This window comes from Moschus berezovskii, chromosome 16 (assembly GCF_049115385.1).
Source record: "Moschus berezovskii isolate FMDL1 chromosome 16, NW_MosBer_1.0, whole genome shotgun sequence".
NCBI lineage: Eukaryota > Metazoa > Chordata > Mammalia > Artiodactyla > Moschidae > Moschus > Moschus berezovskii.
The window spans coordinates 83,806,399-83,826,750 of record NC_142475.1 but is presented as its reverse complement, the minus strand read 5'-3'; the positions used below and the strand labels follow the sequence as shown (position 1 = coordinate 83,826,750).

The 20,352-nt window shown below is 39.5% G+C and overlaps 1 protein-coding gene and 1 pseudogene across 1 annotated transcript; both read right to left on the bottom strand.

Moving 5' to 3' along the window:
* Positions 1–2,913: 2,913 nt before the first annotated feature.
* LOC129560480 (olfactory receptor 5I1-like) lies at positions 2,914–3,846 on the bottom strand. Its single transcript, XM_055432631.2, has one exon. It carries the CDS (start codon positions 3,844–3,846, stop codon positions 2,914–2,916), a length of 933 nt encoding a protein of 310 aa, XP_055288606.2.
* Positions 3,847–14,566: 10,720 nt separating this feature from the next.
* On the bottom strand, positions 14,567–15,389 carry LOC129560493 (olfactory receptor 5G9-like; annotated as a pseudogene).
* Positions 15,390–20,352: the final 4,963 nt, after the last annotated feature.

Sequence of the window (20,352 nt, the reverse complement as noted above, 5' to 3'; positions counted from 1 at the left end):
TCAGATTATCACTGCACCATCCATCTGTTTTAGTTCCCATCTCTGGCCCTCAGAGGATGTCCTACCTTAGAAATGTCAACTGCGTACCAGTCAAGGGATTTCAGACTGTACATATTTTTGATATTTTTGAGAAAATGTTTTACAAACCAGACTTTGATGAAGCTGATATTTGCAGACTGCATTTTTTTTTAAACTCACCATATTTGACAATATCTTTAAATAGGCATGTGCGTAATATGGTGCCCTTCTGAAGAATGAGCCAAAAACTGCAAGAGAAAGAAACAGTTGCTGCCTATTATGAGCATATAGTCTGAATTAAAAACAGCCAAAATTAAAAAGAAAAAAATTTTGACCGTGTCTCATGGCTTTTGGGATCTTAGTTTCCCATCCAGGGATTGAACCTGCACCCCCTGCAGTGAAAAAGCAGAGTCTTAACCATTGAATAGCCAGGAAAGTCTCACTAGTGAAATTATTTTAATTTCACAAAATTTTACTCATTATATGCACTGGGGAAGATAATGTGATAAAGAGGCAAGGGTTCAAATAAAAAAAAAATTAATGAATAAATTCAATAGCAGACCACCTTACCTGCCTCCTGAGAAATCTGTATGCAGGTCAAGAAGCAACAGTTAGAACCAGATGTAGAACAACAGATTGGTTGCAAATAAGGAAAGGAGTACATCAAGGCTGTATATTGACACCCTGCTTATTTAACTTATATGCAGAGTACATCATGAGAAATGCCGAGCTGGATGAAGCCCAAGCTGGAATCAAGATTGCCGGGAGAGGCATCAATAACCTCAGATACTCAGATGATACCATCCTTATGGCAGAAAACGAAAAAGAACTAAAGAGCCTCTTGATGAAAGTGAAAGAGGAGAGTGAAAAATTTGGCTTAAAACTCAACATTCAGAAAACAAAGATCATGGCATCTGGTCCCATCACTTCATGGCAAATAGATGGGGAAACAGTGGAAACAGTGACACTTTATTTTTGGGGACTCCAAAATCACTGCAGATGATGACTGCAGCCATGAAATTAAAAGATGCTTGCTACTTGGAAGAAAAGCTATGACCAAACTAGATGGCATGTTAAAAAGCAGAGACATTACTTTGCCAACAAAGGTCCATCTAGTCAAAGCTATGGTTTTTCCAGTAGTCATGTGTGGATGTGAGAGTTGGACTATAAAGAAAGCTGAGAGCCGAAGAGTTGATGCTTTTGAACTGTAGTGTTGGAAAAGACTGTTGAGCGTCCCTTGGACTACAAGGAGACCCAAACAGTCAATCCTAAAGGAAATCATCAGTCCTGAATATTCTTTGAAAGGACTGATGCTGAAGCTTAAACTCCAATACTTTGGACAGCTGACGTGAGGAAGACCCTGATGCTGAGAAAGATTGAAGGCAGGAGGAGAAGGGGACAAAAGAGGATGAGGTGGTTGGATGGCATCAGCTACACAATGGTCATGAGTTTGAGCAAACTGCGGGAGTTGGTGATGGACAGGGAGGCCTGGCGTACTGCAGTCCATGGGGTCGCAAAGAGTTGGACAGGACTGAGCGACTGAACTGAAGTGAAATTCAGTACAGGGGTATAACTACAGATACAAATGACATTATTATAAAATTTAGTGCAGTTTAGAATATGAGTTACCATCATAATTGAAGGGGATGGCAGGGAAAAAAAAGTAATATAGGACTTAATATTTGAGGGGAGCCTTTTTCTTTCTTTTCTTTTTTTTTTTTTTTTTTTTGAGAAAGCCTTTTTACCATGAGTACAATTTTGACAGTTGTTTCAATCTGCATATGGTTGCTGTTGTTTAGTCACTAAGACTTCTCTGACTCTTCTGTGACCTCATAGGCTGTAGCCATGCTCCTCTGTCCATGCAATTTCACAGGTAAGAATACTGGAATAGGTTGCCATTTCCTCCTCCAAGGGATCTTTCTGACCCAGAGATCAAACCTGTGTCTGTTGCATTTGGCAAGCAGGTTTTTTTATCACTGAGCCTCAGAGAAGCCTCTACCATCTACACATACTGCCATGGAAATCAAATTAATTAACAAAGAATCTCAGTGAATTTCATTTATAAATTTTCACAAAAGAGTGCTGCAATATATAATCAAAAGCTTAACCAGTATTGAGTATAACTGTAATAACAAAATGAGAGACAAAGTGTAAGAATATGAAATATAGAATAGTATATGAAGGGTAAATCTACTCCTGAGGAAAAAAATATAAAAGTTCAAATTTATATCATTTAGCCTATTTCCTATTGGTATATATTTAGATTATTTTCAATAGCTTGCCCCTGATGCTGGGAAAGATTGTAGGTTGGAGGAGAAGGGGACACCAGAGGATGAGATGGTTGGATGGAATCACCGACTCAATGGACATGAGTTTGCGTAAGCTCCGGGAGTTGGTGATGGACAGGGAAGCCTGGCGTGCTGCGGTCTACAGGGCTGCAAAGAGTAGTACACAGCTGAAGAAATGATTATATACAACTGAACTGAACTGATTATAAGCTCTGATGCAATGAATACTTTGAAAGTGGTAAACTTTTGCAGGTTCAATTGCTAGAAGTAGAATTACTGGTTTAAATGATACTTGCTTATTTAATTTTCAAGTTCCTGGTGAAGTACATATTTCATTCAAATATTGCAAATTATCTTCCATAAGGAGACTAATTTAAATTTCTACCAACAATGAATGAGTGTGAAAAAAATCAACCTTAAAATGATAAAGAATTAGACATATGTGACAGGGCCTGGCTCTAACATTAGCCTCTAGCCCAATTATATGGTTGAGGCTTCATTGCCTGTAGAATTTGGGAACACCCATATTAAACTGACTTTTCTATTAGTTAAAACTAAAGGTCAAGAAACAGGGTAGAAAAGTTGTCAGCCTCAGTTTCATCCTTTCTTATGAAAGAAATTTCCTGCTAATCATTTTCCTAAAAGCATTTTTCACATCTTTGTTCCTTAGACTGTATATCAGGGGGTTCAGCATAGGTATAATCAAAGTATAGAACACAGATGTCACTTTATCAATATCCAGTGAATGGCCAGCACTGGGACGCAAATAAATGAAGATCAGGGTACCATGGTAGATAGAGACCACGATCAGATGGGATGCACAAGTGGAGAATCCTTTTCTTCTTCCGTCAGCAGACACTGTTTTGAGAATGGCTGCTATGATGAGGATATAAGAGAGGAGAACTGTCAGAAGGCAGAGGGCTTCCACTAAACTAGCGAAGACCACCAGTACAATGTCATGGATGTAGGTGTCAGTGCACGACAGAGAGAAGAGTGGGGAGATGTCACAAAAGAAATGGTTAATTTCACTGGAGCAGAAAGACAGGTGAAAGGTATTAGTGGTGTGAATGATTGAACTCATGGTGCCCCCTAAAAATGCTCCAATGGCAAGCTGGCAGCAAATCCTCTTGGACATAATAATAGTGTAAAGCAGGGGGTTGCAGATGGCTATGTACCGGTCATAAGCCATGACAGTCAAGATAAAAGACTCTGTGTCCACCAAACAGCAGAAGAAATATAACTGTGCAGCACAGCCATTGTAAGAAATGGTCTTCTTATCAGAAATTAAGTCCACAAGTAACTTGGGAGCAATGACTGAGGAGTAGCAAGCATCTATGAAAGACAAGATGCGGAGAAAAAAATACATAGGAGTGTGCAAAGGGGGACTGACTGTGATTAATAAAATCATCCCAAGGTTGCCCATCAGGGTAACAGAGTAGATGGACAGAAACACAGCAAAAAGAACACTCTGCAGTTCTGGGTGGTCACTGAACCCCAAGAGAAAGAACTGTGTCTTCACAGTGCTGTTCTCCACCTCCATTCTCTGCAGGGTTCCTGGAGGTTGGAATTTCAGCGGGATACTGATGGGGATGTTGATAATAACCAGAAGAGTAGCTACAAAGGAAAATAATTAAAGTAGTTAGAATAGTAATTCTAAATCCACTTGGGCACCCTCATAACACTTAGGCATAAGTAAAGTAACTTTAGTATAAGCGTAGGTTTTCAACTGAAATACTTTTTTTTATTAGTTACTTTTTTTTTTTTAATGTTTGGCAGAGACATGTAGCTTGCAGGACCTTAGTTCCCTATGAGCAATGGAACCCATCTACTTTATACTGAAAGCACAGAGTCCTAACCATTGGATGGCCAGGGAATTCCCTGAGATAGTTTATTTAATTGAACTGATCATTTATACTTCTATTTCTTGAAGCTATATATATATATATTTTCCCCCCATTAAATGAGACACCATCAAACCAGTGGGTGAACTCTGAATTTCTTAATTTCATCAACTTTTTAATCTGTCACCAACGTCAAGTGATTGAGGTTAGTTACATTGCTACATAGCAAACTGAGTAACCAGCCTCTCTTCCCCTTTGTGGTATTTTAATTTACGTAACTAATAGATACATTTCTGTTTCAATTGAAGCCTTATACATGTAGAGGAGTTCAGTTCAGTTCAGACACTCAGTCGTGTCCGACTCTCCGCGACACCATGAATCATGAGTAGAAGTTCTTTATTTCTCACCTTGAGCTGAGAATTTGCCTCTGAGGATTAAAGAAACTAGTTAAAGTTTCTTGAAACCCACTGATGAAATAGAAGGAGGAAAGATTCAGAATTAGTTATGTAAGTAACTAAATCCTAACTCTGCCACTTAGCAGTTATAAAGTCTTCGGCAGGCCAAGTAATCACAGAATTTCAACTTCATCACCTATAAAATGAAAAGGACAGTGCCTTCCTCATCAAATCGTGTTAAATTTCCTTTTAGGCTCAATATCTTCACCATCTCGTTCATTCACTGTTCTAAATTTGGCAACATAGTAATTCTGAGTAATTCCACATATCTACTTTATGTTATCTGAAATCCAAGCTATGAAATACAACTAGAGAAACCCAAATGCTGGCATATTTATTAAATTCATCTAGGCAATACAATAATAATATTCTGGAATGTTGGATGGCCCCTTTGATTAAAATGATAAAAGCTATTGTAAATGCTCACCTACCCACCCCTCTATGTTATCTTTGCACTTCCTTGTCATTGCTTTAGTCCACAGCTCTGTGAATTGTAGATAACCCACATGCAAGTGACACTTGTCTACAGACAGGCACATTTTGCTCAGGATAGAGATAATCTATTTCTCTCCCTGCTAATGGTAAAAATCCAGCTTTACATCTATTTGTCAGTTTATTTGTGAATTCCTGATTTACAATATTGTGGTTCTTTGAATTATGTTGTGTACATTTCATAACATGTTATGTACTGAATAAAGTAAAAATCTTTGATGCCTATACATGCTATATGCATTATTATTGTTGTTCAGTTGTTAAATAGTATCTGATTCTTTAGGACTCCAGGGACTGCAGCATGCCAGGCCTCCCTGTACCTCACTGTCTCCTGCCTATAAAAGTTAAAGATAAGTTAAATATGTGTGCATATATGTTATATACACATATATATTTTTCTTTAACAACTTACATTATTCATGGCTCTTACAAACTCAGTATTTAAATAACTTCAGATTTGAAAACATTTTCATTGTCATCTCATATTCTCTGTCTCAGAACATAATCTAAGCACATTACTAAAATCTTAACCTCCTGTCCTATCCTCAATTTGTTCCAAGTTCTTAACAAAACTAAACGTCTTATTAAAACTGTGTATACATTTAGAGTTAATAAGCACAACTATCCGTGAAGCTATTTTATGGGTACAGAAAATGAACTACAGACACAATAATAATTGTAGATACTGCATTGCTCAACACCTATTTTTCTGCATCTGTTCTGTTTCTAGGTAGATTAGGCAAATTCTGGGTAAATGTGTGTATCTGACATTAATACATTTGCATCTTATAATTTTCAAAGTAAACTTTCTCATCTAATTTAATTCTCACAGTTCTTTAAACAGTGCTGATCATCTCTCAGTTTTATTGAGGAGGAACTGATGATTTCAGCCCAATCAATAGTCCAGGACTGCATAGCTTTGCAATCAAAGAACAGGTCCAGAGTTTGGACATTCTGTCCACTGGACTTTCTTCAATAAACACTACCTTCCCAGAAATGGAAATGTTAGAAATGGTGGAGCGTAGAAGATTACTGTAAATAATATAGTTATTTCCCCAAAAGTCAATGTGCTCACCTGCCAGGGAAGTCCTTAGTCACTTTTTCTTTTTTCCTTTTCTTTTAATTTCTTTAAGCTTTTTATTTTGTATTGAGGTATATCTGATTAATAAACAATGCTGTGGTAGTTTTAGGTGAACAAACAAGGACTCAACCATACACATGCACATATCCATTCCCGCTCAAACTTTCATCCATCCAGGCAGCCACATAACATTGAACAGAGTTCCCTGTGCTATACAGTAGGTCCTTGTTGATTATCCATTTTAAATACAGCAGTGTGTACATGTTCATCCCCAGATCCCATTCTCCTTCCCCCTACTCTTTTCCACTGGTAACCATAAGTTCATTCTCTAAGTCTGTAAGCCTCTTTCTGTTTTTAGAAGTTCATTTGTATGCATTCTTTTTAGGTTCTGCATATACAGGATGTTGTATGATATTTCTCCTTCTCTGTCTGAATTACTTCACTCAGTATGACACTTTCTAGGTCTGTCCATGCTGCTTCAAATGGCACTATTTCATTATTTTTAATGGCTGAGTAGTATCATTATTTTTTAAAACATTCTTTCCCTTCTCCCTTAAAGTCAGCCCTCTTATCTGCCTGAATCCTTTTATTTGTGTATTGACAGTTGCTGGTATCAATGCATTACCATAAGATAGGACATATAAAAATATAACATATAATATAATATATAATATAAAAATCAGTTCAGCTTTAATTGATATATAACCCCATCCATTCTTTAAAAATAAATAATATATAATAAGCACAGTGTTTAATTCTGATTTCTAATCAGAGTCCAGTAATGGTGAGATTTGTTTTAAAGTTTGCTGTTGTTGTTTAGTTGCAAAGTCTTGTCCTACTCTTTTGTGACCCCATGGACTGTAGCCCACCAGGCTTCTCTGTCCTTGCAATTTCCCAGGCATGAATACTGGAGTGGGTTGCCATTTCCTTCTCCAGAAGATCTTCCTGATGCAGAGATCCAACCCATGTCTCCTGCATTGGCAGGCAGATTCTTTAAAATGATCATGTGTCAAATGTTAGGTTTTTGTTTCTGCTGTTGTTTTTGTTAGATATATTTTCAGAGTTTAAAACCTGTATTACCCTAAGTATGTTTATCCTTAAAACATCAGTTTCTATGTGTAAAATAAGTGAGCTTTCCTAGTGCCTCAGAGAAGAAAAGTCTGCCTGCAATACAGGAGACCTGGGTTCGATCTCTAGGTTGGGAAGATCCCCTGGAGAAGGAAATAGGAACCCACTTCAGTTTTCTTGCCTGGCCAAACCCATCGACTGAGGAGCCTGGCAGGTTATAGTCCACGGGATCTCAAAGAGTCAGACATGACTGGGTTGTTAGTAAAAAAAAAAAAAAAGATAAGCACTTAAAATCCCATCAAGTTCTAATAGCCTAGGATTAAGGTAAGAACACTTACCAGATTATTATCTTTTTCATTCACCTCTTACTACACTGTTGTCAGTATCAGTTCATTTTTCACTGGAAAAATCAATTTTAGCTCTTAAAGACTGAAAAAGAAAAACTGATCCATTGTCTAATTTTTACAACCCATTTGGGCTGGTCTTCTGTGTTCATAGAAGAAATCTGTGCCTTCCTTAGGAAGGCTGCAGTTCCTTAGAGTAATGCAAGATCTTTTATATATTGTTTTGAAGCTTTTGAGATTAGCTTTCTAACCTCAGATCTCAGGATCACACACTCTGATATCTAAATCCCAATGGGAAAACTTACCTGAGCAATTAGAGCTCTACTGGGGAGTCGAGTACACACAAAGGAAATGATGTAATGTGTTTTTCTATATCTTAAGAACATCTCAAGAAAAATATATTATGACTTTCAAAGTGGTAGATTGTTATGCATAAAACTGGAGGATGATACTTGCTATCTGATTTAACCTGTTCAAAGCAATTTATCAATTAATAGAAGTTCTATGTGACAGGACAGTGGTGAACAGAAATGAAGCCAAATATACCCATACAAGAATTGAGAATTATAAGGTCTTTAAGTAAACACTGTCAACTAAAAAATAATATAGTCACAACCTGAAAGTAGAGATTTTACTTGATGGGAATGTTAAGGACTCCGAGACCAGGAGGCAGCATTTCAGTATCATGAGAAAACCATGCCAAGGAGGCAGGAGAGGGAGTCAGGCTATGCACAAGTTTGCAACAAAGGGAACAGAGAATTGAAACATCAGAGATTATTGTGAGGTACAGAAAATCAGATATCAAGTTACAGAGTTTATTTTTCTTCTACATATGGAAAGATGCAAGCCTCTGGGCTCACTGAATTCATTCCTTTCATAGGCACTTCAGCTCAGTTCAGTTCAGTCTCTCAGTTCTGTCCAGACCCGATGGACTGCAGCACGCCAGGCTTCCCTGTCCATCACCAACTCCTGGAACTTGTTATCTGGGGCCAAATTCTGTCTCCTGCTTGTTTGCATCCTTAATTCCTTGCTCACCTTAAGGCGTGGGTGATGTGGCAAATGGCTGCTGCTTGCATTCCCTGAGCTCTTAGCAGACACCTGTGCGGGTGGCAGAGTCTGCTGGCTCCCTGTTTTGGGAGCCCTCATTCACATTTGGAGGCCAGAAATCATGGATGGCTGTGACATTTCTTGTCTATGGATATGACAGGAGACATTTCATTTTACTGCATGTAGGAGGATAGTCCGGAGAAAGCAATGGCAAGCCACTCCAGTACTCTTGCCTGGAAAATCCCATGGATGGAGGAGCCTGGTGGCCTGCAGTCCGTGGGGTCGCTAAGGGTCGGACACGACTGAGCGACTTCACTTTCACTTTTCACTTTCACACATTGGAGAAGGAAATGGCAGCCCACTCCAGTGTTCTTGCCTGGAGAATCCCAGGGAAGGGGGAGCCTGGTGGGCTTCCGTCTATGGGGTCACACAGAGTCGGACACGACTGAAGTGACTTAGCAGCAGCAGTAGCAGCAGGTGGATAGTCAGTGATGAATGATATTGATTCGAATATGTGTTATCTGTGCATCACGTTCAAGTGGAATTTTGGCCATCCAAGGTCAGAATTGACCTGATAATCCTAACTCAATACAGACATTTACTCTATGTATGTGTGCCAACTGGTGTTCTGGATACAAAACAGAGAAAGGGAGGACAAATGGAACTCCATATGAAGAATTTGGCAAACAGAGAATAGTGAACGAGAGACAAAACAGGAAAAAAAAATAAGAAATTGAGTGGACATTGAAATTTTCATGGCGTGATCGAAGAGTTGAAATGAGATTTAGAGCAATGTTGCCTTTATGTGTATGGGTGTGTGTGTGTGTGTATGGGCTTCCTTGGTGGCTCAGTGATTAAGAGTCCACTTGCCAATACAGGAGTCACAGGAGACAGGGGTTCGATCTTTGGATTGGGAAGATCCTCTGGAGGAAGAAATGACAATCCACTCCAGGATTCTTGCTTGGATAATCCAGTGGACAGAGGAGCCTTGTGGGTTACAGTCCGTGGGATCACGAAGAATCGGACACAAGTGAATGAGCACACACACACAGTAAAATGAAGCACAATAAAATTATAAGAGAAAGAGAAAGTCACATGAATTCCTACAGTTTGCAGGTAAGAGAGTGGCCAGATTATTTATGTGAAGCCACATAAAGAAATACAGAAGAACCTTTCTGTGTTTGCTTTACAGACAAGTTGGAGGAGCAGTCAGTGTGCCCCCGTTACTCCAGATGGGGTAGAGGGGAGCCTCGTACAGTGGACGGTGCACTGTCTATAAAGCCAGCCCTCAGCTCCATCCATGGCAGTGGAAACTACACTACAGAAAGGGTTCTGTCTATGCAGATCAGTGGTGACATAGGCCTTGGCAAATACGGGCTTCCAATCGGGAAGAAGGAAATGATAGCCTGAGGGTGATGAGAACCAAATGCTTTGTCTTAAACAGCAGAAAATGGTGTTGGGATTGCAAGTGTGCGCTAAATTAATTGTTTTTTCCTGCACTGGCAGGCAGATTCTTTACCTTCTTAGTCAACAGTATATATAAATATATTTATAAATATGGGTTTAGCAGGAGACTGGGTCAGGAATCCCTGCGTCAGAAAGATCCCCTGAAGAAGAAAATGGCAGCCCACTCCAGTATACTTGCCTGGGAAATCTCATGGACAAAGAAATATGGTCCATGGGGATCAGAAAAGAGTCACATGTGACTTAGTGATTAAAAAACAACAAACATATGCAAAAAAAAAGTGATATGAATCATTTTGCTGTACACCTGTAACTAATACAACTTTGTCAATCAACGATATTTTAATTTAAAAAAAAAAGATTTCCAAGAACCTGAAATTGTGTTTCATTTTTACAGATGGATTAATTGCTAATTGGATACCAGGAGAACAGAACTTTAAAACTTTGTTTAGAATATTATTCCAATTTATTTCATAGCTATGTAGAGAGATAAATCATTACACATGGCATGCTAACATAACTACTGCTTCTTTTTCCCCAGAACGCCCCCCACAAGGGGAGTATATTTTTATTAATAGCTCTTCTTTTACAACTTAAATTATATCAACAGGGCATTCAGTTTCTTTTTTCTTTTTCTTTTTTTTTTCAATTTTAACTAGTGTAATGCTATGAACCCACTGAGGAGATGAAATTGTCCACTGAAAAAAAATGCACAAGCTAAAAGTTGAGAGTTATGTTTTATTTGGCAGACATTCTGAGGACTTCAAGCCTGGGACACAGCATCTCAGATAGTGCTAAGAAACTGTTCTGCAGAGACAAGTTCTAAAGAGGCAAGGGGGAGCCGGGATAGATAGACGTTTTTGCGATAAAAGATCAGATACTCAGAACACCAAAAGATTCAGTTCAGTTCAGTTCAGTCACTCAGTTGTGTCCGACTCTCTGCGACCCCATGAATCACAGCACACCAGGCCTCCCTGTCCATCACCAACTCCCGGAGTTCACTCAAACTCATGTCCACAGAGTCGGTGATGCCATCCAGCCATCTCATTCTCCGTCGTCCCCTTCTCCTCCTGCCCCCAACCTTTCCCAGCATCAGAGTCTTTTCCAGTGAGTCAACTCGTTGCATGAGGTGGCCAAAGTATTGCAGTTTCAGCTTTAGCACCAAAAGATTATTGTTGATAAAAGAAAACCGGATAAACTGAATAATTTAGCACTTTTTCTGTGTATGGGAAGATGCAACAGTTTGGACTCACTGACACTGTTCCTTTGATATTCACCTTAGCTTTCTGGAGAGTCCCTGGGACTGAAAGGAGATCCAACAAGTCCATCCTAAAGGAAATCAGGCCTGAATGTCCATTGGAAGGACTGATGCTGAAGCTGAAGTTCCAATACTTTGGCCATCTGACGGAAAGAACTGACTCATTGGAAAAGACCCTGATGCTCTAAAAGATTGAAGGCAGGAGGAGAAGGGGACGACAGAGGATGAGATGATTGGATGGCATTACTGACTCAATGGACAGGAGCTTGAGTAATCTCCGGGAGTTGGTGATGGACAGGGAGGCCTGGTGTGCTGCAGTCCATGAGGTCGCATATCGGGGTCCAGCCTCGATATGGCCCAGGGTATCCTCGGGATGAACGGCGTCGGCGTTAGAGAGAGAGAGAAAGAGAGAGAGAGACAGGGGCTGATGATTCTTTGGTTTACGCTGGAAACCAATAAAACCTCAGCATGGGGTTTGCTCTGTTTACGTAGGCCGCAGGCGCCCTCTCGAATCGCTGGAGGCACCCCACCAGGGCACCCCCTCGAGTGTGTCTTAGAAGCCCAGGCAGATAAGTAAACTCAGAGGGCCCAGCGCTCCAAGGATCTCAACCAGAAAAAGGAGAATAGAGAAAAGGATGGAAAAAGAGAAAGAACGACACGGGGAGACCAAGCTTCAGTGAGCAAGGCCCAAAACTTTATTTTCCAGTGTTGCTTTTATACCCTATGTTATGCGCATAAGAAGCAGAGAAAGGGAGGTATAGATTCACACCAAAATCACGTGGGGTCAGCAGTCTTGACCCTTATCAGGATCAGAGCTTATTTTTGTGTGATAAAAGTTTTAGGTGATTTACATCATCTTCTGGCCAGGGGGCCTGCTAACAGTTTTATGGCCCTCTCTCCTAACAATAGGTTAGTGAGCAAGTAAAAGACTTTTCTTTTAAGGTGACTTTCCTAGAGTCAGGTGTTCAGTTCAGTTCAGTCGCTCAGTCATGTCCGACTCTCCGCGACCCCATGAATCACAGCACGCCAGGCCTCCCTGTCCATCACCAACTGCCGGAGTACACTCAAACTCATGTCCACAGAGTCGGTGATGCCATCCAGCCATCTCATTCTCTGTCGTCCCCTTCTCCTCCCGCCCCCAACCTTTCCCAGCATCAGAGTCTTTTCCAGTGAGTCAACTCGTCGCATGAGGTGGCCAAAGTATTGCAGTTTCAGCTTTAGCATCAGTCCCTCCAATGAACATCCAGGATTGATCTCCTTTAGAATAGACTGGTTGGATCTCCTTGCAGTATGAGGGACTCTCAAGAGTCTTCTCCAGCACCACAGTTCAAAAGCACCGATTCTTCGGCGATCAGCTTTCTTCACAGTCCAACTCTCACATCCATACATGACCACGGGAAAAACCATTGCCTTGACTAGATGGACCTTGGTTGGCAAAGTAATGTCTCTGCTTTTTAATATACTATCAAGGTTGGTCATAACTTTCCTTCCAAGGAGCAAGCGTCTTTTAATTTCATGGCTGCAATCAGCATAACAAAGTTACATTCCTATAAGGCACCGGTGTAGTGAGCTGCAAGAAAGGAATTTATTAACTTAAGATCTGATGTGGTTAAATCAAAGGTTACTACTTATATTCTCTGTATGTGATTAATATATTTCCAAGGATACAATGGATAGAGGAAACTTTGCAGCAAGCATTGATTCAACAATGAAATCTTTTTTAGTACTACTCTAATGATTTTAACTTCTTCAACAGATTCCTATATTTTAGAATATTAGGCTTTCTGTCCTTGCATGGCTGGGAGGCTATAAACAGTCACACTCATAGTTGTAAGAGCCCGGACAAACTTGTCATGCAAGTTAGAAAGCTATCAGAGGGGTCTGGATTGGAACACTCCTATTAAGCCGAGGAGAACTTTTAAACTACAGCTCTGAATTAATGTTTTCAGAGAAAGGTGGTTGGGGGGAAGCCCCTGTAAGTATTAGAGTACTTAATAAGAGGTGTAAGATAGTAAAGCAGTCAGATTCCAGTTTTCTTTGGGGTAGATGCTCAGGTAAGTCCAGGGGGTTCCTCGAGTCCTGATTAGCCTTTGCCCGTCAGGCCTCTTCCCCAGTTGACCTTTGCCATGGGTAGGACTTCCCTCGCTGGCTCCTGGCAGTCGCAAAGAGTTGGACATGACTAAGCAACTGAACTGAACTGAACTGAACTTAGCTATCTGGGGCCAGCCTACCTTACGAAAGCCTATTCTGTGCTTCCTCATCCTGAGTCCCCTCAGGGCTCACTGACCAGGCAGCTGTATTATGACAGCTTCATGACTGCAACCTCCTTTGTTTACTGATGTGGCAGGCAATAGTTTTCATTAACAAAGTCCTCTCCAGTGACTTCTGTAAAATCTGGGGATGTTTGGTGATAGAAACTGAGCAGATTTTTACATCAAATAATTCTTGTCCCAGATTCTCATTTTTGCCTAAGGCAAAAGAAAACAGTGCAGATGGATTTCACCTAAAGTGAACAGACTAGAATGAAATTAAGGGAATGATTTTTTTTTTGATAAATTTACAAAGATTCAATTTTTTTATTAGTTTTTCAGGCTAATTCATTATCTATTCAATAAATATATTTGAATTGCATCCTGAGGCTAAGCATTGTAAATGATAGACAACAGTGAACTAGACAGGAAGGACCAAACTTTTATGGAATATTTAGTCTAGGGAAAGAAATTTCTCATTCAGTCTTACTTACAAATTATTTGCTTCTAAATGTTATGATGGAGCTTTGTTAGGGTGAAACAAATACATGAAAAGGATATAAACAAACCTAATTTGACCCACTAACACTCCCATCTGACTCAGCAAGTTTATTAAGCCTATTGTTAAAAAAAAATAAATAAATAGGAGCCTTTAGAAAGGTAAGTCAAATTAACATGGGTGGGGGTTGCTCTGTGCATGACATCTCACTGAGACTTCTCTAAGAAAAGAAAAAAGAGGAATAAAAAACCCTCTCTGCAAAGCAGAAGAGTGATCCTATTACTACTCTTCCTTGGTTTGGAGAGTTTAGTGTAATAACTGTTCCCTAAACTGATTTAGGTGAAAATGTAAGTAGTGGAAAATATTCAGAAACTGTACTAGTAAGACTATAAGAATCTATGTCAAAAATTCCTGCACTGCTTCTCTTAGAAGCTTTAAATACTTTAGGATGAAAGTACTGTATCACCCAGAACATAATTTAGTGCTGATTGCTTTTTTTAGGGCACCTTTCACATCCTTACTCCTTAAGCTGTAGTATAGCCACAGCAGTTAAGTGGGAGGCACACGTAGAGAAAGCTTTGTGTCTCCTGTCGGCTGAGTTCATCCTAAGGATGGTTCCCATGATGTAGCTGTAAGAGAGGAGGACAGTGATACTGCTGGTCCCCACAACACAACTACTAGATATGAACAGCATTATCTCACTGATGGATGTATCTGAGGAGGAGAGGGCTAGTAAGGCTGGGAAGTCACAGAAAAAGTGATTGATGATATTGGAATTGCAGAATGACAACCAAAATGTACAACAGGTGTGGACTGCCGGATCAACCAAGCCTACGATGTAGGCAATAGCCACAAGCTGGGTACAGATTCCCCTGGACATGGCAGTTATATAAAGAAGTGGGTTGCAAATGGCCACATAACGGTCATAAGCCATGACAGCCAACATGAGACATTCCACGTCTGCAAAGGCTCCAAAAAAGTACATCTGGATGGCACAAACATGATATGGAATCCTTTTTTGCTCAGATAAGAAATCAGCCAGCATCTTGGGAGAGATAGTAGAAGAATAGAAGATGTCACAGAAGGACAGATTGCTCAGGAAGTAATACATGGGTGTGTGCAATCTGGGGTCCCTCTTGATCAGCAGGACCATCCCAACACTGGCAACCACAGTTATGCCATAAACCAGCAGGAAGAGCACAAAGAGCCCCTGCTGCACATCTTGTCTACCGGAAAGTCCTAAGAATATGAAGTCAGTAAACACAGTGCAGTTCTCAGCAGTCATCCCTCACATAGGGAAATTCCTAGTTATGAAAAAGGAAATGGAAGTGGAGGGTTAATATCATCTTACTGTCTTAATTGCTAAATTGCTATTTGTTTCTATATTTCAGTAATTAGAAGAAGAGATAAATAATGCTAAGATGGCTTGAAGTTAAATTGACCCTTTGGGAAATATTTCCAATTTGATATAACTGACAAAATGATAATAATATTGATGCATTTATAAACCACTGTAGTGTTTGCAGCACACATTCATTTAAGCTAAATCAGGCTATTTCCACATCAATTTGTATAGCATTTATGACCATTTTTGCTACTTCAATCTAATATTAGGAAATTTATGTCCTCAGATTGAAGGCAAGATTCTCATAATTAGTTGGTCCAGATAGCCCTTGTCTTCTGACAAGATCTCTGCTTTGTTTTGTTTCAGTGATGTACTGATGTTGTCATATCCTGTAATAGAGAAATATAGTTAATGAGTGACATAGATAATGAACATATTGCTTTGCAATTTCTTCATCTTCCATGAGGGTGTAGCAGGAAGAACTATGGCAAGTTTCTGAACATAACAAGAACTGTTTTCCCCATTAAACTCTCAGGTCTGTTCAGCTTAGTGTATGAGAGACAGATAGTTTGTGAAGACCCACTGGAGCAGAAAGGTGACAGCTTTGGGATAAGAGGGTGGAAGGGTGCCTATGTATGAAATGTTAGGGTGGAGAGGCAGTCATATTGCGGGGCTGATATTCTCACCTCTGAGACCTGCTGCTACATAGGGGGGATGATGAAGAACATCTGGAACCCAGTTGTAGAGATGCTGACAGCACAGATGACAGAGAGGCAAGAAAGGCAGTGTGGTTTACTGTGTAGATCCTTCTGACCAAGTCTACTCCTCTCAACATGATATAGTTTACACAAGATCAGTTATGTAAGACGCATGATACAAATACTCATATGTTTGCAGTCCCAGAATCTCAGAGACAATCAAGCATGAACTGTGTCCCCATCCCAGTCTTTCATTCTTTAATTTGATCCATATTTCTCGTGAATATCTCTGAGGCCAGTCATCCTTCATTTAGGAGTCACTTGTCTTAGGGGGGCCAATTGAATTTTATGTCCCCTTGTCATACTTTACCCAAACCAACTGTGTGATACACAACGTCATACCCATCCTCTTACATTCTGTGACAACATGAGAAAAGAGGAGTTGGACGTAGGGCTTCCCAGGTGGCTCAGTGATACAGAACCTGCCTGCCAGTGCAGGAGACACAGAAGACATCAGTTTAATCTCTGGGACAGGCAGATCCCCTGGAGGAGGAAATGGCAACTTACTCCAGTATTCTTGCTTGGGAAATCCCATGGACAGAAGAGCCTGGCAGGTTACAGTCCATGGGATCGCAAAAGAGTTGGACTATGTGTGTATATCTGAAGAATTGATACTTTCAAATTGTGGTGCTGGAGAAGGCTCTTGAGAGTCCTTTGGACTGCAATGAGGTCAAACCAGTTAATCCTAAAGGAAATCAACCTTGAATATTTGCTGGAAGGGCTGAAGCTGAAACTCCAATACTTTGGCCACCTGATGCAAAGAGCCAACTCATTGGGAAAAAAAACCTGACTCATTGGAAAAGACCCTGGTGCTGGGAAAGATTTAGGAAAAAAGAGAAAGGTGCAGCAGAGGATGAAATGGTTGGATAGCATCACCAACACAATTTGATGCAAATGTATTTGAGCAAACTCAAGGAGAGAATGAAAGGCTGGGAAGCCTGGTATGCTACAGTCCGTGGGGTTGCAGAGTCAGACATGACTTAGCAACTGAGCAACAATAACAAATATATTGATTTGAAACAAAGATTGGAAAAAGTAAGTAAAATGAAATTCTGTGTATATTTCATATCTTCCCTTGTTTATATAACATGCTTTCTTTCAAAAAAGGATTAAAAACCTAAGGAAATCTCAAATATATATCAGAGAAACAAGAAAGATATCAGTACCTGTCCCAGAATTCCTGGCTTGTTTATTGCATGCAGTTCTCTCTGCCGGAGGATTCAGCATTGTCTCCTGCCTGACCTAGATTATGTAACCATCTCTGTGTCTGGTCCCTGGGTGGTGAACCCTTGGCCTCTCAGGGATAATTAACAGACATCATGATGTAGTTTATCATCTGGCATTTCATACAAGTCAGTTGATTGTGAATGGAATACAGATACAGTTAACTGATACCAATCAACAAGCATTCTTTATATCCAGCTCACAAATCCCTATACAGCCACTTTATTTTCATTTGATAAATTACAAAACAAATGCACAACCATTCACCCTTAGATAATTACACAGACACACAGGCATCCCATTAAACACATCCACAAAGTAAAGATTTTACAAAAACAGAAAAAATCTGAACATATTTATACTACCTACGGATAACTAGATCTTGTTTTCTATACCACTTGGCTTTTAATTTTTAATAAAAATGATGTTACAATGAATTATGTAATGAATTATACATGTACATATATATATACACCACTTAGTGTATATTCAATTATTCATACCATAAAACCTGTGATGTGAGAAAATTAAACATATATGGATTATCATCTTTCTGTATTTTCATATTGTGTGGATCACAGCACTGTGGAAAATTCTTAAAGAGAAGGGAATACCAGATCGTATTACCTGCCTCCAAGGAAACCTGTATGCATCTCAAGAAGCAACAGCTAGAACCAAACATGGAGCAACAGACTAGTTCAAAATTGGGAAAAGAGTTACCTCAAGGCTATATATTATCACTCTGCTTATTAAACTTATATACAGAGTACATCATGTGAAATGCTGGGCTGGATGAAGCACAAGCTGGAATCAAGTTTGCTGGGAGAAATATAAACAACCTCAGATATGTAGATGACACCACCCTTATGGCAGAAAGTGAAGAGGAACTAAAGGGCCTTTTGATGAAGGTGAAAGAGCAAAGGGAAAAAACTGGTTTTCAACTCAACATTCAAAACGCTAAGATCATGGTATACAGTCCCATAATTTCATGGCAAATAGATGGGGAAACAATGGAAACAGTGACAGACTTTATTTTCTTAGGCTCCAAAATTACTGCAGATGGTGACTGCAGCTATGAAATTAAAAGACACTTTCTCCTTGGGAGAAAAGATATGGCCAACCTAGGCTGATAAAGGTCAGTATAGACAAAGCTATGGTTTTTCCAATAGTTATGTATGGATGTGAGAGTTGGACCTTAAAGAAAGCTGAGCATCAAAGAATTGATGCTTTTGAACTGTGGTGTTGGAGAAGACTCTTGAGAGTCCTTTGGACAGCAAGCAAATCAACCAGTCCATCCTAAAGGAAATCAGTCCTGAATATTCATTTGATGGACTAATGCTGAGGCTGAAGCTCCGATATTTTGGCCACCTGATGGGAAGAGATGACTCATTGGAAATGACCCTGATGCTGGGAAAGATTGAAGGCAGGAGGAGAAGGGAATGACAGAGGAAGAGGTTGTTGGATGGCATCACTGATTCGACGGAGATGAGTTTGAGCAAACCCCAGGAGATGGTGAAGGACAGAGAAGCCTGGCATGCTGCAGTTCATAGGGTCTCAAAGAGTTGGACGTGACTTAGCAACTGCACAACAACAACATAGTTTATCAAAATCAGATATTTCTTAAAATAAATTATATGTGGGAACTTCCCTGGGGGTCCAGTGGTTAAGACTCTGCACTTCCACCACAGAGGGTGAGGGTTCCAGTTGGCGCCCTTGGTGTGGGTTAAGATTCCACATACCATATGGCAGGCCAATAAATAAATAGAATTAAAATCCTAAAAATAAATAAATTCTATTAATGATATTTGGAGCAAAGAGTGTTAAAATTACTTAAAACTTGCAATTTTTGCTTTTTCACCTATACTCATTTTATATTACATAATTTTCACTGCATGTTATTATAGATTTGACATATTATCACATATATCCTGACCTAATAGCCTCATAATATGAAATAGAAATTGAAGCCCAGAGGGAATGACATTCTGCAATTCTGTAGACATTGTTTCTTTACTTCCATAGAAATACCTAAAAATAGATTTCCGAATACAGCACAATGAAACAAATTTGTCTTAAAATATAATTCTAAGAAGTCTCTCAGATGTTATGGCTTGTTTATGTTAAAGTGACACTTGAAAACTCACAAAACAGTGACATATGGCTCCTAGATTTCTGGGAGGACTGATGGATCATACCAGTCCCATTTCTAAACCAAGGAGGGGTCCAGCAGTGGCCAAGAGCAGAGGGGCAACTAGGAAGTGCTGTCATACTGGGAGGGCGTCTGTTTTAGTTACATCACATGGACTCGAACATAATCAATGTCAGGGTGAAGAGAAAGTGATGTGGGGGACCACTTCACTACAGTTTCAGGAAGGAATGGGAAGTAAAGAAAGTGGTGTCCCTTGACATTGTACAACCTGACAGTTTTGAGGAGGTGATCTCTGCATTATCCATCTATTGTAATATTTTATCACACGTGTGAGTCATTGCTGTATACTTTTGAGCACAGGTTGCTATTTGTTCTTTAGACACCTATAGGTGATAAATATTCTTCTCAAATGTACTATAATCATGTATATTACCTCTACAACTTTAGTCTTAATGCAGTTAATTTAATTGTCACAGATGTGTAAATGCAAAATGTGAGCAAACAAGAAAAGATGTGCAAGGCATGTACCAGTTTATGCATTCCAGTAATTCAGTAAGTTTCATATTTCTTCTGAGCTCTAACTTGGAATAAATACAAAACAAATGATTATCAGTTATTTTTGTTTATATCTTCATATTGTTTACTATTATACTATTTCCCCTTTGTGTCTATAAAGCTAGAATATCCTTCAGACAAAATTCAATTAAATTAATAATTTTCAGAAAAGAGATTTCTGTTACAATTATTAATGCTTTTCCTTAATGTATTCTCT

Excerpts from the sequence above, each read along its gene's own strand:
- LOC129560480 (XM_055432631.2), bottom strand. The coding sequence starts at position 3,846 with ATGGAGGTGGAGAACAGCACTGTGAAGACACAGTTCTTTCTCTTGGGG.